At 40.7% G+C, this 25,176-nt stretch overlaps 1 protein-coding gene across 1 annotated transcript in view; it reads left to right on the top strand.

The window, feature by feature from the left end:
* The window catches only part of DIDO1 (death inducer-obliterator 1), a 47,920-nt gene that overhangs the window by 16,754 nt on the left and 5,990 nt on the right, over positions 1-25,176 (top strand). Inside the window, exons 6-16 of the mRNA XM_033075036.1 lie at positions 1,198-1,410; positions 1,911-2,136; positions 14,236-14,683; positions 15,589-15,748; positions 16,166-16,282; positions 16,501-16,605; positions 17,049-17,184; positions 17,324-17,870; positions 18,664-18,817; positions 19,805-19,894; positions 20,528-20,723. Of these exons, the coding sequence (XP_032930927.1) occupies positions 1,198-1,410; positions 1,911-2,136; positions 14,236-14,683; positions 15,589-15,748; positions 16,166-16,282; positions 16,501-16,605; positions 17,049-17,184; positions 17,324-17,870; positions 18,664-18,817; positions 19,805-19,894; positions 20,528-20,723 (2,392 nt within the window). The remainder of the gene's footprint in view (positions 1-1,197; positions 1,411-1,910; positions 2,137-14,235; positions 14,684-15,588; positions 15,749-16,165; positions 16,283-16,500; positions 16,606-17,048; positions 17,185-17,323; positions 17,871-18,663; positions 18,818-19,804; positions 19,895-20,527; positions 20,724-25,176) is intronic.

Here is a 25,176-nt window from a genome sequence, read left to right as displayed (position 1 = left end):
TGTATAGCCAGAACAACTTGAGCTGAATATATAAATATTTCCTATTTAAAGATAAATATGTGGAAAACCCTATTCTCAAAAATATTTTCAAATACATTTGTACTTCTTTGTACACAGAAAGGTTTTTGAGAGTACAGTGCTGTTGATATTGGCTCTGCTGCTGAATATCACCAAGTGCTCTTTATCTTTACTTCTCATTTAAGTTTGTACATGATGGGAAAATTCCCAAATCCAGGTTTTATCAGGCTGCTGCAGATAAAGCTGTGTACTGACTTTTGATTGCAGAGAAGTCAGTTGCACTATGCAAATAATATTTATTTAACTGGAAATAGTCCTGGAAAACTTACTTGGGTAATTGCAAATGGTGAGAGGTTGTTTAGAACTGCAGTAATTGTAAGTGTGTTGAATAATTTTTAGGAGTAATTTAGAAGAGAGACTAAAAGCAAAGGTAACCAGAGGTGATAGGTTGGAGCCTAAAGGGCTTTCAGGTATTTCTAAACTTCAACTTAATGCACTCTGTTTTTGAGGAATGTGCTATTTTTCTGAATCATAACATTGGAAGAGGAAGTGCTTAATCTGTAACACCTTGATATAAATGGAGAGTGATTTTGAAATAGAGGGAAATTCAGATTGTAGAGGCAAACATATAAATGTGTAAGGAGTGGGAGGCTGTGTGAAAGTTGTGTATGAGAATGTTTTTTTTATGTAAATTGGAGACTTCCAAAATTAAAATTGGTAAAACCTCTAGAGCAAGAATAATGTGTACACCTGAATATCTGAGTGCTTCCCCTTACATGTGTGCATGGCTGAGGACAGCAGCTGATGAGGATGGTTTAGAAACCTTGTTGAGAACCCAGCTTGCATTATTAAGGACATTTCTCACATGATGTAGAGGATCAGTACAACAAAACATCTGTATATTTATGGGATTTGAAAATTTAGGAAACCAGCCTCCTTTATCTCAGGGCTAGCAGATCAACCACTTGAAAATCCAGCACATCCTGAAAAAAATGTTAGAGGAGTGAAATTCTTACCTTTGTATGGATTGTTTGTGTTGTGTCATGAACAGCAGTTCTCACAGTTGTGCAGGTCAGAGCAGCACATGAGCTGTGTAAGCATTTCTCCATGTTACAGAGGCTGTTCCTACTGTTTCCTCTTTGAAGTCTGACCTCACCCAGTTTCTCTCTGTATTTGAAGGTAGTTGAAGCTCCTGGTGCTTCCAAGTGCATCGGCCCCGGCTGTTTCAACGTGGCCCAGCCTGACTCCGTGTACTGCAGCAATGACTGCATCCTCAAACACGCTGCAGCCACCATGAAGATCTTGAGTTCTGGCAAAGATGCAAAACAAAAACCTAAAGAGAAGATCAAACCAAAATCTGAAAAGCCTGGCCCACCAAAACCTCAGCAGCAGGTAAGCTTGTGTTCATGATCCAGAGCACTTGCCCTGGAGCACTGTACCTTCTTTCTGGGCTCTCCTTTTTAACTCAAAACTTCTAAGTCCTGTGTTGAAGAAGAGTTTTCTGTTGTTTTTTTTTGTTGTTATTCTCTTGCCTTTTTCTGTGGTAAGGACAATAAAATATTTTCCTGTCATTTTTTAAAAATCTTAATAATTGCCTCTAGATGGAGATAGTTCCCTGCAAGGGTCGTCTAGATGGCAACGATTTAAAAAAAGTACTACTTTAAGTAATTACATCTCTTATTCTACTTCAAGTCAAATTAATTTTACCTTCTTAAACTAAACTTCAAATTACTGGGTTTTGGAGTAATCAAATAATTTCAGATGGTGCACTATAAAAGCAAGGGATTTGCTGTAAAAGAAGCCAGTGTACATGTGCGTAACTCTCTCTGCTTGTTTATAAAATGCAGTATACTTGACGATTGTTGGTAATCAAGCTATTTTTAATTATCCAGATGGGCATCAAGCCAGTTCCAAACCAAAAGAGACAGTTCCCTGAGAAAAGAGAGGTGAATGTGAAGAAGACTGTTGTGATCACAGCCAAGACTGAGGCAAACACCCAAGCTCCTGCTCGAGAGCCAGCGGCAGAACCCGTGACACCGTCCTGGGCCAGCGATCATAATTACAATGCTGTAAAGCCTGAAAGGACTGCTGCCATTTCACCTGCACTGTTGTTCAAATGTATGTATGGCTTAGGGATATTCCTGAATAATCATATTTTCTTTGAATACCCATCCATTCTTGGCTCTGCAAAACCAGGGAGTTTAGGATTCGGGGGTTTTTTCTTATGGCACCAAACTACTTTTCTCCACCTTCAAAGATTCACACTCACATACACACAAATGAGAGACACTTTTAGGAGTTTCATTCTGTCATATGACAGTTGTATGATTAAGAGCCTGTCAATCTACCCAGTTGATTTTTGGATGAAAACTACATGGTTAAGCTTGAAATCATTCCCATAAAGACAGTGTCGGTTTCTAATCTGGAAGGTAAGTATTGAGACATTTGTGTTAAGTTTTACAAAAAGGTTGTGCAGTGTGCACTGTGATTCAGCAATTGCCTGTACTAATTTCAACTGTATTTTTGTAATTTAGATTTGGCACCTGTCTCTCAGGTCTTGCATTTTCAGTGCCTGGTGCCAAGAGTGAAATCTTCAACGTGGTATCCAACGATACTTGACACCTCTGCAAACAGCTTTTAACTGTCAAGTATATTCCTGCTGCTTTTCTTCTTTACATGAAATAACTTAAGGACCATCCTTTCCTTTTTTGTTGGGGGGAGGCAGAACTCTGTTACCTTCATTTTCTTTTTTTTTCCCCTTTCTCTGTCCATGATCCACACATTATCCACACACACAAGAGCACATCTCAGCTGGATGTTGGGCAGAGATACTGCCTTGCATATTTTTGCAGGTTTTTAGCAGCATCCTTGTCACTCATTTAAAGGTAAGTAAATAATGTTTTGAAGCCTGAACAAATCTTTCTGCTCATGACATTTTTTGATTGACTCCACCTAAGTAGTTTTATAATGAAGTTATGGAACTTGAGATGAAATCTGACATTTCAGTTACAAGCCACATGAGGTTGTGTTCACCCCTTTGAACCAGTAATGAATTCAGAAATTCAGTTCTCACAGCTTCTGTAGCCACACTTCAGCCAATTTATACTTTTTTTTGATAAGCAAACATAATTATTGAACACTTACATGTAAAGTAACTGATAACTTTATAAATAGTATTTGAGATTTTTCTAGTTAGACTTTTTAAACCCTAAGGGAACACCAGCTACCTTAAATTGTTGTTGATGAACATAGCACATACCAGGTATATTTTAATGGTCTTTACCCACATCAAGTTGAATGATTGTAATTTTTCTCTGTGTATTTTTGCTGCATATTAGGCCTTCTACCTTTTGTATTGTAAACTCCTTAAGGTATATATTTTAATTTCCATTCTTTTAAGAATCTTCTAAAAAAAACTTGACTTTTTTGGTCAGAAACAGTAGTGTTTTAAACATAACTAAAAATAGTGGAAAGACATAAATGAAACTATAAGGGCTTATTTCACATCAGAGTTTTCTGACTTTGACAGTTACAGGTGTCCATAGAATCATTTCACTTAAAATGTCCTTATTCCTATAGGGTTTTTTTTTCCTAGGAGACAGGAATACAGGTTTTGAGACAGAAAGTTTGAGGGTTTTTTAAGGGAGCTTGCTCTTAAAATTTACCACACTAGGTTTTACAGATTTAACCACTTCCAGTAGAAAACTGGATTCCTGCAACTAAATAGAGAAATTGATTCCAAAAGATTGTAAACACCAGACTTTAGCAGCAAATAGAGAACAATCTAGTTCGTGTGATGAAGAACTCTCATATCAAATGCCAGGAAGAACTTCATATTGGTTTTTTTTAAGGTAAGTTGCACTGACAAGTGGGATCTCTGCCATTACTAAATGCCCAGATAAATTGTTTGTATTTGTGAAAAAATGTGTCCTGCTTTTCAGTGGTTAGGTCTGAGCTGTAGTCTTCTGAGAAGCTGCCAATGCACCATCTGCAAAATACTCTACCAGAATTTATTTCTTTAAGAAATCTTAATATGCTGTTCCAAACCTGAAAGTTAGAGCAGTAGGGAAATTCATGAGAAGTATCTCAATTTACTTCAGGTATCTGAGAGTGAGTAGTCTCTAAGTTTGAGCTAGTCTGTCAAGGAAAATGTGTTTATTGGACCAAACATAATTGGATTAAATGCAAATCTTACAATCAAGCAACTCCCAGTTTAGAATTGTGCATTTCTGAACATTGATTATGAAGTACTTGTAGTCTAGAAGAGGCAAAGGACTTCCAAATGCAGTATTTCAGAATACTGTCTGTGTTCTTCCAGAGCTTCCAGCCATGTTCACCAAATCCTTATTTACAACTTTTGTGCAGGAGGCCTTCTAGGATTAAGAAAACTTTACCTGATCAACAGAATCACTCTCTTAATACTCCTTCCATCACACAGTTTGTCATTTCCAACATAGATTTATTTTATATATTTACTCTGTACTTGTGAGTTACAAGATTTTGTTGGTAATACATGAGATAGTTGTTTTAGGTAGTACCAAGAAAATCAAGTTTTTAAAGATGTACTGGGTGGTGGGAGCATATAGTTTATTTGCATCTAAGCCTACCACCAGGGCCCTTCTCCCAGCCTGTTCTGCATTTGTTAAAAAAAGGGATACTTGGTGCTACCACTCTGCAGTTTTACAGAACAATGTTACTTTTTTTCCTTGTGTTACCCCATTAGTTCCCGTTTCTTCACTTCCTAACTTTGTCTTTTGGGGATATGAGTTAGGGCTGTACTTGGAAGTGACTTTGTATACCAGAATCTGATGCCTGAAAAATTACACTGTCTTCCATCTTTCTGTGCCCAGTGAAAATAATCCTTGGGCTTCATTTAAAAACTACAGTGGGAAATACCTTGACTTGGTAAAAAAGTACAGGTACTTCTACAGTTTCAGACAGCATTTGAAGTACACAATATAAAAGGAAATTAGGTCTGAGTCACGTTCCCCTTCAGAAGAGTTGCTTTTACTTTTGTTAGGATAATTGGTATTAATTTAATATGCAGTGCTCAGCTTTTATATTGCATTTCAGAAGTCATCCTGGCTTCCAAATTCATACAAGTATGTGGATTTTTGAGATTTATGAGCGTTCAGAGATCCATATTACAACAGCAACACTTGTAAGAGACTTTTTTCTATATTCTGCTACTTATTGTCAAGCAGAAGTCAACAGCAAATGTAGTTTTAAAATAGAAAATGAAACCCAAAGGAGGGAAAAAGGGGAAGCATTTGCAGTATCTCAGTTTTTAAACTACACAGTCCTAAGTGTGCTAAGTATTAATTAGTGCTTCAAAGCTTTGAAGTTCACCTGATTTATTAGACTTAAATACATGAAGCAATAATTTACTCAGTTTGGGTGAGAAGAGCAACTAAACATGCAGGAAAGTGAGAAGGGTTTATTAGATAAAAGCTCATAAGAAAGCATTAAATTATTGTTCTTTGGGAGAACTTCAGAGCAAAAGGTACTTGTCACACCAAATCACTAAATCCGTGTTCACGTTAACTGCAGGCAGATGCAGTGAATTTATTGCAAATTATGGACATACAGTGTTTGGTACCAGTATTTCACTGAAGTTTTAATGAGTGGGGTTTGGAAGGGGGGTGTTTCCTTCAGAGAAAACATCTGTGTTTGTGGTCCTGCTCCTGCTTCCCAGCAGGGAATTCTGAAGAGACAACGCTGCCACCTCCTGGAAGTGGGAGCCCTGGCTATGGTGATACAAATTTCCTTTTGTTATCCCTTTTCAGTTTTTTTCATCTCTTCTGCAGCTGAACTTTTCCACACTCAAGCAATTCACAAAGGGAGTAGGATGTGCCTGTGTGTTTAAAGGTCTTGGACTGTTTATTCCTATACACATTAACAAAATAAGGAGACTGAGAGTAGAGCACAGGGATGGTGGGGTGCCCCACCAGCAGAAACTGTGTGTGTCAAAATGGCAGGATTGTAGCATGCATAATTTGTGTGCATTTCCTTGTGTCTTGATTTTTTTTTTTCCTTTATGTAATAACAGCATGAAGACAGGAAAGAAAACACTACAGAGAACAGGGGGAATATAGAAGTCACTAAAGACAGGCTCAGGAAGTCATAGGGGTGTAGGGGGCTGTAACTAGTGATATGAAGAGTCAGATAAGGCCTTGTGTGCCCACAGGCTGGTGCCAGTGTAATGTTGCTTTTCAGGCAGGACTGTACCAGCTGAAATTGTGACTCTTGAGTGCAGTGGATGTGGATATACTGCTGTTGGTTTACTTACCTTAAAATATATTTTACTTAAACTTTGCTTCTTAAGCCATAGCTATGTTTGCCTGCAAGGACTGATTGTAGGTAAACTGGATTCCTTTGGGTGTCAGTTCTTCCCCACAGGAAAAACTGGGCTGTGCCAGGTTCCATACTGCTACCACTGAAACACTGCTGGCATGTGAATTGACTCCTAGAAAGCCAAGGTGTCTTAATGCTTATTCTGCAGTGTAGGCCCAGCCTGAGAGGCAGTAAGTATCCAGTAGTAGCAGGGAAATGAAAAGAATTACTGATTTTGGTACTGGCCACTTTCTGGGACACCTGGCTGCCCTGTATGTAGGTCTGTCTTGAACGTTTGGATTAGAGGAGCTTTCAGAAAGGCTGCTGACAGACCAGTAACGATCAGCATACCCCGAGATAAGTCTACCAGAACTTCTGAGAAATTCACCTTGGAGACCTGGCTTTGGAAGGGTTGTACAGGAGTGTAACCTGGCAGCTCCAGTGCTGAACTCCCCTCGAGCCTGGCAGGGGCTGTGCCGGCCTGGGGCTGGCGCAAAACCTGAGCCTTGCCTGTGGAGGGAGGCAAACCATAGAGGTGCTGACACCAACGTCCCCTGGGACCCAGCCAGTTAAATGGAGCAGTGGGATCCTTGGGGAGGCATTTTCATCACCTGCCTGTGAACTGCTGGAGCTCCCCTTCTCTGCTCTGCAAGGTATGTGACACGTGCCTGTGGCTGGCAGCCACATGAAGATTTTTGCCATCTGTTAAGTTAGGAAGGCTGGTCCCTACTCCTGGCATGTGCTCCTGGCATGTGCCTCCAACACCCAGCACACCCGAGGCACTTGGAGACAGCAGGGCAGCACTCCTGCCATCAGGGGTGCATGGATTCAGTGTGAGAACCATTGCTCAGGGGAGGGGTTGGGGGGCAGAAACCTGGTGCAGCTTCCAGAGGCATTGTGCATATGAGGGTGGTTTATCTCATCAACACTGAAAGTGATGAAAGTTTGATTAAAAACTCTCACCACCCTCTTGCTGTTTTGCTTTCTTTTACTAATTTTACTTCAGCTCTTTGAACTTGCTCACTTGACTGTACAGCCAGTGAAAAAGTTCTTTGCTAGTCCCCAAATAAAAGGGATTTTTTTGAGGTGATCACTTTAAATCAAGTTCGCTGCTGATTCACTGTGTCGGATCTGTGCTGAGTTGGAACCCGAAGATGGCCTGTCCCTGCGAGGAGTGATGATGCCAATCCATGAACAGTCTGGAAAATAAGAACCCTTTTTTTTTTGTCTCACATAGTGCCTCTCTCCCTCAGGAGGGGGGTAGGAGTAAAGATACAGTTGTCTAATGTAGATCAGATAGAGGTCACTACAGTATTACGTAGATTAAAATAAAGCTCGTGTGTGGAAGCTGCAGATGTGCGTCAGCACAGAGCTGCAGCTTGGCTTGAACACAAACCACAGCAGAAACGGCAGGCCCTTGTCTCTGATCTGTATTAACTTTGGAGACAGATCTATGTTGTGTGCCTGAATGTTAGGGGCTTGGCACACAGGCAACTTCACTGCAGTGCAGATCAGAAGTGATGGAGGCTTTCAAAGAGCAGCAGTGGGGCAGGCAGCACATGCCAGACACTAGTGTTCAATAAAGTTTGATTTGGTCTTGAAAGTGGAAGGAGATGGGGCAGGTAACAGTGAAAACGAGCACTGAAGCCTATTTAAGAGCAGCTGAACACGTCTGAATTAGAGCTAGCACGGAGTTATCTTTGAGGGAAGTGACAAGAAGCCCTGCAGAAGCAGGTGTGAGCAGAGAGCAGTGCAACAGGCTCGGAGCTGCAGCGGTCTCAGAGCTCCTCATCTGCACGGCCGCGGGCACCGGTGCTCGGTGCCACCAGAGGGGGCTTCGGGGCACCCAGCGGCGCTGAGCAGTGCCCGAGGCACAGGTGTCAGGCGGCCCCAGCAAGGGACTGGGCACAGCTGCCTCGGAACCGGTAAGTAGCTTCCTGTTGTGCTTTAGGTCTGACAGCTGAAGCACCTGCTTGAGCAAGCCTGTGTGTTTTACTCCGTTTTTTCAGTTCCAAAAGGTTTCACCTCGGAAGAGCTCATGGATGAAAGTTTGGTGGTGGCCACTGCGTTGGGGCAGGGGGGTTGGTTAAGTTCTGCTCCGTTCAGGTTATTCCTGTCACAAGTCACACAGGAGGGGCTCATGGCACAGCTGTGTCAGCTCCTCCTGGGATATGAGAAGCTGCTGAACCACGCCGGTTCTGAGGCTGGGAAATCCTGCCTGTGCTCTGCTTCAACAGTTACCCAGAAGGGAAATGCAGTTTCTAAATTCTCAGCTACTGGCAAAGAGGGGTGAGGTGTTTCCCTCGTAGGCCAGAAGCCTGTGCTGCCCTGTGTGCCAGAGCGAGAAGCTGCAGCGCGCTGGGATGACGGCACAGGCACGGCCACCGCAGCCACCTGCCCGAGGAGCTGCGGGACCAAGCGGGACTTCGAGGCTGGGGTCACTGCCTGAGTGTTGTGACACCCAGAACGCTGCCTGGGCTGGTCCTACATTGGTGGCTGGCTCTGCTGGGCTGTGCACACCTGTCTCCTGTCAGCTGGTGCAAGGGCTGGTGCTGGTGCCTCTAGAGATCAGCTCTGGTCACAGGATGGAATTGCTCAGCTCTGCGCAGCCTTTTACACTGGCTTTGTACTTTCCAACAGGTATTAATGGGTTTATTACAACTGCAGTGCTGCAGCACTGGATTTTCTTCCCTCTAAAGGCATACAAATCGACTTTAAAGAGTAGTAAAAGTGATCCAGTTTTCAACAGGTGGATCACAAATGGCTGTTCTCTGCTTAAGTTGCATTACTAATTTTGTGGAATTTTACAGATTTATTGTTAAAGAAAAATGTTAGTTACCAGCTTTCTTACTGTTGGTGCCACAGAAGTTCATATACCGTGCATAACACTGAAGGGTGGTTATAGAATTTGGTTTTTTTCCCCTAAAGCTATTGTAGTGAGAGAGAAATCTGAAAAGGAGCAGTAAAATCCAGACAGACTTGGGCTGCCTGTGCTGGGCAGTGTCCCCTCAGGTGCTGGGTTCCTGACGCCCTGCTCCCTTGGGCCTGCGCTCCCACTGCAGAAAGTTCTGGACACGACACAGCCATCAGCTCCTCACACTGCCTGGAAGAATTTCATCCTGGGAAAGGAAAGTGGGTTAATGTAGATGGAAGAGAACACAGGGGAAATGTTAAGATGTTATTAGACACCAGAGACAGTGGTGCTGGTGTATGAACGGCCTTATGCCGAAGTCTTAATTCTTTAGAGAAAATTTTAGTGTTCTACATAGGTGCAAGATGTGTTGCACAAGAGGGCTTTAATGTCCTGTAAGAGGAGCTGTGATGCTTTTTTAAATTTAGAAAAAACCCACAAAAAATCCAGCTTTGCTGGAGTCTTTGTGAAATGAGCTCTCCAGGTTTAACAGCCTGTGGTTTATCTATATCATTTAGAAGTCTTAATATCAGCTAGAGCCAGAAATTAAAGTTCTTTTGAAGAGTTTTGGTTTGAATAATTTTAAAACTGTCTGGAGAAAAGGAACAGCACAAATATCCTGGTATTTAAAAGTTGAAAGAAGTAGGTAATAGTTTCAGCAAAACATTTTATCACAAATGAGAACTTCTATAGAAATTGGAATTAGATTTTGAAGTGGCTTTCAAAAGCTATTACTCCAAAGAAGGATTAGATGGAGAGGGAAAAGGGAAAGAACCAAAACAGATTTAAATGCAGTATGGAAATATTCTTTAAAGGTTAGAGAAGAAACAAAGTTTCTTTTGTACAGTGTACATGCTGGTGGTGTAAAACCCAGCCTCTGGGTTTCAGTGAGAACCTGGGATACAAGACAGCCTGCAACTCCTTCATGCAAAGTTAACAGTGCTGCAGTGTGGGAATCCTGCTGGAACTGGGCCTCCACCATGGCCTGGCAGTGCTGCGACAGCGTGTTGAGAGGTTCACAAGTACCTGGAACTGTCAGGCTCTTCTGTCCAGCAGCTGCTGTGGCAGTGCTGTCCTGCTCTGCATGCAGAAACCTCGTTCCTGGCTGTGCTGTAATATCAAGTGTCACTGCACGGGGAATTTCCTCAAGGGAGGGATTCTGTGTCGGTCGACAGCTGGTGGGAGAGACTCTCTAGTTCTGTCTGTAATGAGCACACCAAGTAATGCTGTTTGTTAAGCCTGGGAGGAATGAATGGGTTTGTGCCAGAGGATTTGTTGGGTTTCACCCTGGGAAAGGTTGGCTCATTAGTTACAGCTGCACCTTGGTCTCTTTAGCCCATGCCTCCCTCCAGTAAGGAGGATCCTGTTCCTGTCCTAACAAGTGGCCCATGGGACAAAATGGAGCAATTGGGAATAATTACTCTTATTTTAAATTGTGTTTTTGGCATCAAGTTGAGGAGGTTCACCCTGGTGTTAAAAGTGCTGGATAGAAGAATCACCACATGCCTTATTCTGAGCTGCTGGTGGTGAAACTCCACGTTAATCTCTTGAGTAGGTTAGGCTGATGTTCAGTGCATGTCTCATCCTTTTATTTTAAATTTGGTTTAGGGCATTTATTGTAGTTCCACTGGAGCTACTGATGGAAAGAACCAAACCCACATTGGTATTAAACACTGGCCAGTGTGTGCAGTAGCATTGACTGTGCCTTCTCATGCTGTCCATGGTCTGCACAGCCAGGCACTTGGAAATCATGGGCTGAGGGAATACCTGGTCCATGATCTGTCTCATCCGTTTGCTGAGCAGCTCTGGCACCTGTTCAGAAGTAAAACTCCCTATGTGTTGGCATACTGCTCTCAGAAAAGAGCATGTATTGCTGTTAGTGCTTCCAAACATACACCTGCCATGTTCCATACCTTCAGGGGGTGCTGTCAGCTTTGGGGTGTGCTCATATTGTGGATAGATCAGTAGAGTGAGCTTCCACCCCAGGGGACAGCACTGCTTCTTCCCCACCCTCCCCTGGCTGCTCCTGGGCTTTGGATCCAAGACTCCTGTAATGCACAGTTGAGTTGCTTCAGCTGAATTATGGGGGCAGCACAATGACACTGAAACCCAAAACTTTATAGGGCAAAAGTTCTGATTTCTCATTGTCAAAGCAGTAAGAGGTTTTTTTTAGATTAACTTCATGTACAGCTGTCATGAGTTGTTTGTGGAGAGCATCTAAGTATTCTGGATTCTTTATCAAAACCTGCACATGCTTGATTGGACAGTGTCAGTTTGAACAGGACCTTGGTAGTTCTGGAGAACTGAAAGAGTCACTTATGGCTGAGCTAGTACATGGAGAATCTGTACCATCCATGTCAGTTCAACAAGTCCTGCTTGGGTGACACTTGAAATTGGTGAAATTATCAGGAGAATGTGATAGTTGGAAGCTCTTTGTGTGTTTTGTTGGCTAAAGAAGCATAAAATCACATATCTTTAGAATAGTCATGGTGTCAGGTGGCAGTTTAAAGGATGTGTCCTTCAACCTTTCAGACTGCTGACCTTCAGCCCCAGGAATGTCACTCTAGCTTTGTACTAGTAGTTTTTATTTATTTATTTATTTATTTTACAAGTCTGTATCCTTACTATGATACAGCTGTAACAAAACAAAAAGGTAACAAAACCATGTAACAATAAGGTGTTTGGTGTTCTTATATATACACACACCTGATGGACACAAGACATCTTGGTTCTGCTATTTTTAGTTCTATCAAAGTAGTTTTTGTTAGCTACTTTGAATTAATCATTAAATAGATAGTGGTTAGAGAATTAAGAATAAATTCACAGTCATACTTGTGCTGTAACCACAAAGAACTAAACGTCTTGGTACTGAGGACTGAATTTTGCTGTCACCACTTTGCAAGCCAAGCTGTTCTGTCCTGCCATGCCTTGGCAGGTTATAGAGTGTGCTGCTGTCCTACCTGCCTGAAAAGATACCATTCTGTGCAGAGGGTCAAATAAACCAGGAGAAAGAATGGGAGTAATTCCTGCAGTGTTATCAGTGCACATGCTTTGGATATTTGCCATCTCTGTTCTAGACTGACCTCAAAATAGGTTGGCTGGTTACCCCTCGGGTTCTTGGGACCCTGCTTGAGCAAATCAGCCATATCAGCAATAGTTCCTTATCCCCTTCCTCCCTCCTGGGATTGCCAGAGTCCTCTTGACAACTGGAGCAGTGTTAGGGGAGATATGGGGAGAGACACTGTGGGTCACACGGAAAATGTCCCTCAGTCAGACAAGAATCAAGGCCAGTCTAAAGAAAACTCTGGGAGTAATATGTTCCTTTCATTTATAGCAAAATCATCACAGCCTATGAAATGATTTAATGTACTTTAACAGTGGGTTTTGTTTTACACTTCAAGCAGTTAAATCTGGCTCAGAAAAATTCCTGAGTTGTAAAATACTTCTAGGAGAAAACTGGGGACAAAGATACAGTGTCTCTTGATCTTCTGGGTTCTTGTGTTCCAGCAGAAGTTGAGCATACACCCTTGCAGCTCACCTTACAAAAGGTCAATTCCTGTGCTGTTCCTTGGCTCACCTCCCACCCGTGTCCGTGGAAGCTGCCAGCACTGAGGGCCAGTACAGGGAGGGGAGGAGGAGGGGCATTGCTGGAAGTGCATGCTGCTGTCCAGGGAAGTGCTGATCTCCGCTGGGCACGCAGGAACTTGCAAGGCCATTTCTTCACTAAATAGGGGAATGTCTTTGTCCCTTAAGAATTCCAAACCTTCCACAGTTTGAGGGATGATTACATAGGGAGTTTATTCTGATATGTGGAGTGTTTTGAACCAGGTGCCCCCAGGAGGGTTTGGTCACTATCAAATCCATCTCAGGACAGTTTAGACCTTTTCCAGTGATGCTCTCATCAGATCGTACCTGGAAGGTGAAGAGGGACCAGTTGGTCCTTGGTGGAGTTACTGGAATTCCTGGATGTTGCCCAGGACGTGTCCTGCACATTGCACCTAAGGTGTCTGGGCTGGTACATTAACAAACCTTCAGTAGGGTTTGAAACAGCTCTATTTTAGTTACTTTTTTGGTAGTTCCCTCAGAACCCATGCTCATTTAAGCTCTCAAGATCCATGTGCTGGTGTTTGCCCAATGTAACTTTGATGTCTTGGAAACGATGTTCTGTTGGAGGGGGATGTGTGGGTTTTGGGGTTTGGCTTTTTTTGCTGGGTTGAATTGTTCCTGTCAGTGCCAGAAGGTGGTACAGATGAAATGCAATTTGAAAACCTATTTGCTTTTAAAATCCTGTGCAAATACATCTTTTACAGATGCGAATTCTGGAGCTATTACTTAGACTTGGTAAATTTTCTTGTGTATGACGTGTATCAATTATTGTAACATTAGAATTTGAAATGGAAAACTAATTATTATGAACGGAATAGTTTGAGAATGGTGAAGATTAGATGGCTACAGCCTGAGCAGCAGTGTTAATGTTTAAATATTCTTTAAATCTAGACTTTAGCTAGGAACTGAATAGGTTTATTCAGTAATATTCAAGTTAAGGTAATATTAGTACAATTTCAAATTCATGGACTTTGTTGTCTGGTCAACCTCTGTAATTAACTGGTTCTGTAAAGTGCTGTGAGACATCTGTTTAAATGCAGCATGTGGATTGTATTGCATAATTTTTATTTTTTATATGTACAAGAATTTGGGTTGATTTTGAAGCTTAACCATGAAATCCCACTCAAGAATCTTTGAAGGTGGTGCCTGTCCCCTCCCCACCATTTTTCTTATGCACAAAATTTTCAACAAACAAACAGGTCAACTACACTTTTAACAAGGCAAGTGAGAATAAATACTTGTCTGGTAGTTATTCACTGGAGATGGTATTTCACAGACTTTCTTTTATAGATTGCTGTTTGGACTTCATGAATATGAAATTATAGAGTTAAGCCTTTAATATTGTATTTTCCTCTTTGTTTTAACAGCTCAAAGGGAAGAGAAAAGGAACGAAGATCGAGCAGAGTCCACATCAGCACCAAAGAAGGCTGTGGTATCTATCATGGACAAACAGTCCTCTTCTCTCACCAAAAATCTGCCTTCAAAGAAGTCCCCATCCTACTCCAACACGTCAGTAACTAAACCACCCCTGAAACCTGCTGGAAGTTTCAAAGGTGTCATTCCCAAGAAACCTTGGCCTTCATCAGGCAGTGTTCCTTCCAAACAGTCACCTCTCTCTCATGGCTCATCAGTTGCCAAGAAAGCAGCTCCGTCTTCCAGTTTGAGTGGAGGACTCAAAAAGCCTTCACTGTCTTCCATGTCAGCTGCAGCTGGAAGTAGTCAAGCAAAAGCCTCAGCCAGTCCTGCCCAGTCACAGCCCAACTCTCAGATTCGACAGAATATTCGACGATCCCTGAAAGAAATTTTATGGAAGAGGTGGGAATTCAAAACACTTCTATATAGGAAGCTGCACCTAGAAGTAGCGTGCAGAGTCTTGTTTGTCTTGATAAGGAATTTTGAGGGATTGAATTTATGCAACAACTTACTACAAGTGCAATCATTATCTCAGGTTTATATTTGAAATAAAAACTCCTGGTAGAAAATAAATGTGCATGTGAGAAAGCCTTTATAAAAAGAAACCTTGCTATTCCATTTATATTGAGACAGTTACAGTTGAAGGATTAAATCACAGCATAGAAGTTTTTGTAATGTAGGTGCTCTGAGTTTTAAAGTCTAGAGATGGCAGTGATGAAGATGGAGAGCTGTAGAGAACATAGTATAGGAAATACCATAGTGAAGGTTAAAGCTCACTGAAGGAGAGATTCCCAACATGAAAGTCAACAACAAGAAATTCTTGTCAACAGACAACTATCACTTAGGACAGGAAAAAAATAACACACAACAATGCAGATTTTCTCACTATAATTATTAAAGGTAAAGCCAATCATAAAGACTTGCCATGGAGCACTGACCTCTGGTATTGTCTCTGTAAAGGAAATCCTGGTCACAGTGGGGAATCAAGGACCAAAACTCAAGTGCTTGGGCTCCCAGTGTCACTCCTGGTAGAGAAACTCCTGGTGGCAGTGCCATGAGCAGGAGTAAAGGCTGACTTGGTCTCCCAAAGCCATGTCATCCATGGCCATCTGTGGGCTGAAATTAAAGTTTGCCAGGGTTTAAGGTCCTGAGATAGACTTTGGCTTTGAGGTTTTATTTAAAGGAGTCTTGAGCCCTTCCTGGGTGAGGAGCAGCCAAGGTCAGCTCTGGAAAATTTTCTTTTTTGTGACTGTACCTGACCATTCACCCCTGACCTAACCACACGTTCCTGTTCTTGTTTGCAACAGAGTCAACGACAGTGATGACCTGGTCATGACAGAGAGTGAAGTAGGGAAAGTGGCACTCAACATTGAGAAGGAAATGTTTAATTTGTTCCAAGTGACAGACAACAGATACAAGAGCAAATACCGTAGCATCATGTTCAATCTCAAGGACCCCAAAAACCAGGTTTGGAATTTTCTTAAACAGTAAACTTGTATAGAAATGTGCTTTTGGACTTGAATGATATGTCAGACTCTACCCTCAACATTAGGAGTTTCAAAATAGAGACTTATGAATTAAATGATAAAATGTTGTTATAAAAAATACTCTATCCAAGCATTTTTAACAATATTTTTATCTAAGTAGGAGTTCAAAGCCTACTTTAGTTGGTGATTGGTATTTATACAGTTTGAGATTTGATGTGATATAGTTATACTTGGGGTTTATTTAATCCCTGATTTCTGGTTCCTGCACCTTTCCAAGTTTGCTCATAAGTAGGTGATATTTTTAACAGATAATTAAGAAACTGGAGCAGGTTTTTTAATGTTCTCAGTTACCTGAGCAGGTTCCCTTCAGCACAGCAAAAGTTTCCTCTGTTTTCAGGGACTTTTCCATCGTGTCCTTCGTGAGGAAATCTCCCTGTCAAAACTGGTGAGAATGAAGCCAGAAGAACTTCTATCTAAAGAACTGTCTGTGTGGAAAGAGAAACCAGCTAAAGCAGTAAGTAACATAATTGTCCCCTATCTACTTAAATACAAATTAAGAGCAAGTTTGTCAACCTTTATCACCAATTATGTTAATGCACCATTTTTTTCCTGTCAAAATACTAATAACACTCAGTTTCAGTACACTTTTTCCCTACAACACGCCAAATGATAGCAAAGTACAGAGTAAAATAAATATATGGAGCTTTTACTAACACTGTTGGTTTCTTTCAGGTGGAACCAAGAAGCAAACCTCACGAAATCAAGAAAACAGCTGTAAAACGGGAACATGTGCCTGCTGTCAATATGGAGGATTCTCCACCAGTGTCTGACTCTGATGTGAGTACTGGGGCTGTTACTTCAGCAGGAGGATGTGGAGGGGGAGAAATGGCAGTTTCAGATTTGTCGTCAGAAATGCAGATTGTTTCACTGAACTGTGGAGATATCATTGCCCACTGGGTGTGCTGTGAGCGTTCCTCAAGTGTGAAGGGCTGCAATAGCTAGTGATAGATGTATTTTACAGGCACTTCAAAAATGCTGTATGTTTTTCAGCCCTTGATGTCAATTTACAGAAAAATCTTTTTCTAACCATGAGTTCTACTTAAAAACACTGGCTTGAAATGAGGACACATATTATGTGGTAACTCCATCTAACACGATATGCTTTAAGCAAGGACTTTTATATATTCTTTTAAAGAACTGAATTAACAGCTTTCAAAGTATTTTTTTCTTGCTGAAGTTAATGATCAGCTGTAATATTTTTTGTGTTTATTCACTTTTAGGAGCAGCAGGAGTCAACCCGAACTGCACCCAATACAAACAGTGCTCCTTCACTTGATGTTTTTAGCAGCATGTTGAAGGATACAACAAGTCAGCATCGAGCCCATCTTTTTGACCTGAACTGTAAAATCTGTACAGGTATTTATTGACAATGCTGACTTTGGGCAAAGTAAAATCACTGTTACTTAAGAGTGTGTTTTGTTTATTTGTTTTTTTGAAATCACTTCTCCAAACTACTGTTAAATACTAATCAAAAGCACTTGATATAAATCTGTAGGTCAGATTTCAGCATCAGAAGATGAGATACCAGCTAAGAAGGTGAAGACAGGGGCTTCTGCTAAGAAGGTGGAATCGAAATCTAAGCCAGAAGTGCAGGCCAAGCATGAAAGTCCTGCAGCAGCCCCAGCGGCAGAGCCTGACAAGGAGCCCGTCGCTGATGACGCAATGGAAATTGATGATGAACCGGCAGCAGAAACAGTTTCCCAGCCAACCACAGAAACACCTCACATTCCTACAAGCCAGAGCGAGAACAGCACAGACTCTGCTGTACCTGAAGAGGTCTCTGCTCTCCCTGCCTCCTGTGCTGGCCCTGTTGTCACCACTGTAACGGTTTCTGGCAGAGACCCCAGGACAGCCATGAGCAGCTCCTCTGGCGCCGCGACTCCGGCCCCGCGTCCTGCGCCCGCAGCTGACAAAGTCTCCACGGGGGAAACCAAACAGGAAACTTCCAAACCAGTTATGACTGTCCCCAAATCAATATTAACCAAACCCTCTTCCTCACCAGATCCCAGATACCTGGCGGTTCATCAGTCACCCAACATCAAGTGCGTATCCTCAGCAGCTGCCACATCCCTCCTGTGGCTCTGCAGATTCCCTTGTGTCCCATATCCTGTTCCCTTTCCCTCAGCCAAAAGGCTTGTTAAGGTTTAAAGTTCAGGGAGCCTGAGTCACATTTTTAAAATGCCATCTCTCCTGATTTGCTTTCTCTAGTTTGGTAAATTTTTCAGAGCATCAGTGTATGTTGACAACAAAGATGCTACAGTGTTCCAGCAGAGAATTAAAAACTTGAAGGTGTCATGCAGACTCAGAAGTCTGAAAATACATTAGTATATAGAAAGACAGTGCGTGGGAGAGATTGCTTAGAGGCATTTCCAGATTTTCATCCTGTATTAAAATGCTGTTGCATCTAAATATGAATTAACCAATTGGTCAGGTTGAAAGCAAGTGGATTTCTTTCACATTCTGAGTATACACAATAGTAAAAAACTGCTGAGTATATCCTTTTGCTATTGCAGTTAAAATAGGATTATTCACAGCAAGTTCTTTTACTTCAGAATCTCTTTCTGAAGGATATTGTTTATTAGTGAAACATAAATGATTTTATAAAAGTAATACCTTTTGATATCTCTTTGCCTGTCTGCAGCTACAAGTTTATTTTCTTTTTGCTTTTTTAAGTATTACCAAGTTAATTGAAAACAGTAACAAAACATCTAGTAAAAATTTTGTTACTTATTCAAAAGAAAGTATTGGGTCAGTAGGAGGAGGGAAGAAAATGTAAAATAGAGGTCCCATCCTCACTGGCATTGTGTAACCTTTCTGTTTGGATTTGTTTTGCAGTGCTTCAGAGTCTCGCTCACCTCAGGACAGCGACACTTCTCTCTTTCTCTCTCGTCTCAACACCATTTGGAAAGGATTTATTAACATGCAAAGCGTGGCCAAATTTGTCACTAAAGCGTATCCAGTCTCCGGGTGCTTTGATTATCTTAGTGAGGTGTGTGTGTGTTTGGAATGGGTCTGTGCTGCAGTTCCTGCTGCTGGAAAGGCTGGGGGCACTGTGTGTTTATAGAGCTGCATTAGAGCTGTAGCAGTGGTAAATGACATCTTTGTAGTAATAGGAAAAGTAGCACAAGGAAAAAAACTCAGCTTTTTAAAAATTCCTTCCAAATCTGTGAAGAAAGTAATGTCTTTCAATGTATTTATACATGTGTTAGGATCTAACATGGAATAATGGCTTTATGTCAGCTTCCTTGTCTAGGAGCCAGTGTTTTAAAGTGTGTGCCTTGTTCTGTTCTCAAACTAGATGGGTCACTGATGTGATCTGTTGGGAAATTTTGTTCAACTGTTTATGAAAAATGTCATCATTATTAATTTTCAAGTAAAACCAGTTGGATGGTACTGTTCTGAGATGGTGTACATTCAAATAATGAGGCAGTAGAAAGGTTTTTCTTTTTCTTTTTTTTTCTCAAGGGCATTTTGGATGACTTAGGAATTTTCAAACATAAATGGATGGTTTAAAACTTAGTAGAGTTGCTTGTTCTTCTGAGTATTGCTTTTGCTGAAATGGGTTTCACTGTCCTTGTGACAGGAAATTCAGCAGAATTCAAGTGACTTGGGGTCAGTGCAAATGTGGAGAGAAGCTGGATTTCAGATAGCAGCTGCCCTATAAATAACAATATATATGCATATTATAGTTTCTCTATAAATGCCAGTAATGGGCATGCAGAAGTACCTGATGTGTTGCTGCTCTCCATGTTTGGGGTGTGTATCTGTTCCATGTATCCTGTTGGCCTTGGGGTCACATACCATAATTAAACACCTCCAAATTTAGGAACAGCCTGGCTGAATTTAAAAACTTATGTACAAAGAAGTGCTAAAATTTAACTATCCCTTGGGCTACTGGGATGGGGAAACCTGCACTGCCTTTTCTGGTTTTTGGTTTTGGTTTTTCTCACACTACCATGTAATGCTTCTTGTTTAGGATTTACCTGACACAATTCATATTGGTGGGAGGATCTCACCGAAGACAGTCTGGGATTATGTTGGCAAACTCAAATCTTCACTTTCTAAGGTACTCACTTAAAATCCTTTACAAAACCCAGGAGAAATAGACAGCAATGTAAAATGACAACTTTTTATAATATAGAGTAGTAAACAGGAAATACTGACATAGATCACACATGAAAAACTACCTAAACCACTTCATTGGAATTTGTGATTTATTTTAGTAATGTGTTTATTGGGCTGTAAATCTTGATGTCTCTTTCCTGCACAGTAGTTAAATCTTCATACTATTTTCTAACTGAAATATTGAAGATTGAAATTCTGATTTTAAAGAAAAGGAACTTATAATTTAATGTATTTAATATATTTTAGTATTAATATCACTTCAGAGGTGAAAAAATTATAGACATTACAGAGAAAAACATGAAACTAAGAATTTTCCATTTCTTTTTCATTTGAGCCTCAAGCAGTTCAGTTTGATGTAAGAAACACAAGTAATTTGTGTTTCTGAAAATGACAAACCTAATTCTATTTAAATGTTGCAAATTGAACAGCAGTAGTCTCTTAAATTTGTGTTGCCCTGAGGGCATAGTTGGAGTGATAAATGTGCAGCTTATTTTTCCTCTGGAATTTGCCCTTTACCATTTCATTTGCTGGTATGTTGCAGTTTGAATTTTTCCAATTTGCTTTTCTATTGCAGGAATTGTGTTTGATTCGTTTCCATCCTGCAACAGAAGAAGAAGAAGTTGCCTATATCTCTCTCTACTCCTATTTTAGCAGTCGTGGTCGTTTTGGTGTTGTAGCTAATAACAACAGACATGTCAAGGATCTCTACCTGATCCCCCTGAGTTCTAAGGACCCAATTCCTTCCAAACTCTTGCCCTTTGAGGGACCAGGTAAGCACAAAACAGGGGAGGTTCAATGCTAGGTAAAATCACAAAGACAAAAGGCAATCTGAAACAAGTTGTTGGATATCTAATGTAATCATTAGTTAAATTTTTTTATATAAAACCAATTTTAAAGTAATTAGGGAAAAACTGGAAATCAAACTCTGCTAAGATAAAATTGTCCAAACTTTAGTCTTTCCAACAAGATGCTCATATGTCTTAGAAGAATGAATTTACATATAAAATCAAGGATGTGGAACAGCCACTATATTAAAAAAAACCCAAACAAACCCACAAAAAACTCCCACCCTATTATCAGCAACTCCTAAATTCACAAACCCAGAGCCTTAGGAGCCATTCACCATCGCTTAATTCAAGCAGGAAGCACATCCCACAGAGGAGTCAAGAAGTCAGAATGAAGACAAAGGTAAAACATTTCTGGTGCTTCCACTGCATTGTCACTGTCCATGCTGAGTTAATCTGTACATGCAGTGTGGGGCACAAGGTGTTTGAAATGTTCTGTTCTACTTGGATCAAACTCTAGTCAAATCACTGACTTCAGAAAATCAGAAAATCCTTTGGGGAGAAAGGGACCCATCCCTTAGGGTTAGAATCTTCTTCTTTAGATAAAATTACCTGTAATAGCATTTGAACGTGGTGACAGAAGAGCTGAGAATGAATTCAACACCCTTGTACAGAATTTGGAGTCTTCATCTAAGGATAAGTTGATGCATATGCTGAGTTTCCAAAGAAGGGTGTAGGTTTTGTAGCAAATACCAGGTTGGGAAGCTGAAGAGCTGCAGGTGGCCATGAAGGCAGAGCTCCATTGTCGTGGCCATGGCTGGCACTACACGGTAGGTATGGAACAACCAGCAAGGAGCTCACCTTTCTGGGAGACTGGCTGAGCTCTACTCCTCAGATACAAGTGTAGCACAAAACTTAATAAAGCATTCTCAGAGCTTTCATGCAGGAGCAACAGTGGCTAGGACAGGTTTTCAATCCCCAGACAAGATTTTTCTCATACACTTCAAATCTCTTATCTGTCCTTGAACAGTGCACAGACTACGTGATTGGTTTTAGGCAATAGCTAAAAAGGCAGGATTATTGCTGTCTGAATTACTGTATAACTAGAATTGTTGAATCTCAGCACTTCATAGTCTGAATTTTTGAAATCTAGGCAAAATTTAATCCCATTTTAAGAAGTGAAAATGCCGGTTACAAAATACCTTGGCACAGGGATGCAGGCAAAGAATCTTAACTCATGGACTGGCTTTTCCAGGCAGAAGTAAAGAAATACCATCCTTTTTGAGCAGCAGCACAAGGATGGGGTTGGCCATGGAATCTGCTGTAAATGTCTGCTGGTCTGGTAACTCAGTTTACCTAACTTGTGCATTCATGTGGAAATACCAGCGTTCTGTTTTACGCTTCTTTTACTTCTCCATTATGGGTTTCATTTCAAATGAAACTCTTTAGCTTGGGTTGAAGGTTGGCAAGTGTAGCCAAACTTCACTATTTGTAAGAGGTGTTTTTAATGTCAGACTGGTTTTGCTGAGTTTCAAGTGCAAAAGTATTTCAAAACTGGAAGGAGTTGTTCAGAACAAGTTCAGGTCTCATCTGCAGGTGTTCATGGAGGCAAATTTTCTAAGTCAGGTTTTTAAATTGACATAAATAGCTGTAGGCCAGGTCAATTCCAGGTTAGCAGAAGAAGGCTCCAAGGGCAGGCAGGCCATGAGATGGAACAGTTTCACAGAGGATTCACTAAAGAGTTCTTCCATCAGTCAACACTTGCTGGAGACTCCTGTGGCAGCCTTTATCTCAGCTGTGCTAAGTTGTGTTGTGTTTTAAAAGTGAATCAGGTAAGCTGTTCCTCTTGTTTTGTGTATGTATGAAAACCACAGCATGTAATCCACACCTTTTTAATGACATCTGATGGAATTTGCTATGTTTCCTTTCTTTCACAATCAATAAAAATATTTTGTGGAACGTGGTCATTGTCTCCTTAAATTCAATCGTGTGCCTTCTAGTGGAGTCTAGCAAGGCCTGGAAAAGCCTGTAGATGGTTTAACATATTTAGATAAATATGAGCTGAGGGGGGAGGAGGGAGAGGACAATCAAACTGCCACTCCAGAAATCCTAGTTAGAAAGTATTCCAGCTGTATCAACCAGTTCCATCAGGCACACATGGATTAGGAATTTCTCCTGTTTTCTGATGGATTGGATTTGGAGCACAACTGAGGACTGCGCTAGTACCTAGAAGATCTGCAGAAAACTTTGACGTGGGCAGCTTAAAAACCAAGGAAAATGCAGGATTATCCTGATTTATATTTCATTAACTCAGATATTTATTACCAGATTTTTTTGTGTCATGGGCTCTTCTGCACTGTCCTTTTGCATTGGTTTACGGTATGTGAATTCATTTCTCTGTTTCACATACACTCTTATCACTTCCAGTTGTAAGAAGTAGTATAATCAGACCTAATTACTTACAGAAAGTGGTTTACTGAGGGATTTAGTGGTGATGGGACTGTAACAACTATCTTACATAGCTGAATTTTAATATAACAGACATATATCAGCAAAGATTCCAGAAATGCTGATATGTCTTTTGGTAGTTTTTAATAGGGACTGTGAGTTTTCATAAAATACTAAGGCATGAAATGTCATGCTGTTTGGAATGCTCTTAAAAAAACAAATGCACCAAAATTTGATCTGAACTGTGAATGGAGTTTGTGTTCAGCTGAGCAGGATGCAGGAAAAGCAGCAGCAGGAATGTGGCATTTCTGACTGTGTCACTCTGAAGCCTGAACGTGGAGCAGTGTCCGTGCTGCGAGCGAGCTGAGCCCTGAATTAAGGGGGCACAAATCTGATGGCAATTGTCAATTGCTCTCATGATTAATTGGGACAAATATTTAAATGGCATTGATAAGATACAGATAAAATCTTGTGTTGGTCTCTGCAGTTGAAAATTCACCACAGGTGAATTAGTCTAATCCCATGGGTCTGTCAGGGACAGGCAGAAGTTGTGTCTTGAGCAGTGCAGGTCAGCTTTTACCATCTGCTGCTGGCAGGGTAACACAGGGCCAATATACACATAAATATGGTAAATTGGATCTAATGAGAAAATGTATTTAAGGCTAAGAAAAACAAATATAATTCAATACTAGTATTTAGTATATCCTGTTCTAATGGCTTTAGTTACAGGAAGTAACTCAATAAAACCAGACTGGGGATTTCAAATGCATAATAGGATAATAACTGTTATAAATTATTTACCACTGAAAACTAGTAACTCTGCCAGCACTTCTAAAATGTGTGTTTGTGAAAGGCAGTCATTGAGCTGTAGTGGCAGACTGCAGTCAACATTCTGTTGTTCCTAAGATTAGGCACTTAGCCTGTTTATGGATATTGAGATAGAGCGTGGCTGTGGCCTTTGAGAGCTGCTCTGGCCATGTGTCTTCATTGAAGGAATTGTATTTGACCTCTCTGAACTGAGTGTAGAAGTCAGCTTAGGCAAAATTTCTAATATTTATGCAAAAATTCCAGTATCAAAATGTAATGTTTTAATGGATTTATTCTATGATTACTAAATTCTAAACACAGTAATTTATAACTAATGCTATTAACTTGCTGCTGGATTTTTTTGCCTTGAAAGTGTATTAAAATTTTACCCTTTTAAAATTAGTGACTTGATCTCTGTTTCTTACAGGGATTCAAACCTGATTTCTCACTAATTGCTATTTCTTAGCTATCCTGCCTGATGGAATTTTGATACCTGTTTATTTCAGTTATTCAGTGTTTGAAATTAATTGTGACTAATTGCATAAATCACAAGTCTTTGCATGAAATTTGGTAACCAAAACATTTAACAACAGCAGAACAGCAAATGCCTGCTGGCAGTTTCTGGGTGAGCTCCTGTTTGTGAGATGCTCTGCACTGGTCAACACCCACCAACTGGGGGTTGTTATTCTTTAACATAAATTTAGGAAAACAGCTGGTGTGTTTTCCTCTCTAAATGGTAAATGTAGGAGTTCCAGTAAAACTGAGTTGTTTCACTGAGATTAATGTATGTGTGATGTGGATTACTAATAGAATGTATCTGCTGCTGTGGGGTTTGGGGGTTGTGTTGGTATCAAAAGGGTTTTGGTGCTAATAATTAGATCTTTAAAATGGTTGCTTAGTGAGAAGTTGGTTTAATAAGAAGAAGGAACATAAATATAAAAATCTCCTACTTGTGGGAACTTGACTAGAAGGGTCAACATAGATCAGAGCTCTCACGTTGCCATTTATCCACAATGAATATTATCTTTTATTTTGCAATATTATCTTTTATTTCACAGATTATTTTATGTTTCTATATTACTGCTTCCTTGCTGAATGGAAATCATAACTAATGGCACATGTGGGGAAAAGGCACATAGGGGTTAAAGGCCATTTAGTCCAGAAGTTACAAGATTTTCTACAT

The sequence above is a fragment of the Catharus ustulatus genome, chromosome 17, assembly GCF_009819885.2.
Source record: "Catharus ustulatus isolate bCatUst1 chromosome 17, bCatUst1.pri.v2, whole genome shotgun sequence".
NCBI classification, from domain to species: domain Eukaryota; kingdom Metazoa; phylum Chordata; class Aves; order Passeriformes; family Turdidae; genus Catharus; species Catharus ustulatus.
The sequence above is the reverse complement of the archived record's forward strand: the minus strand, read 5'-3'. Positions and strand labels throughout refer to the sequence as shown.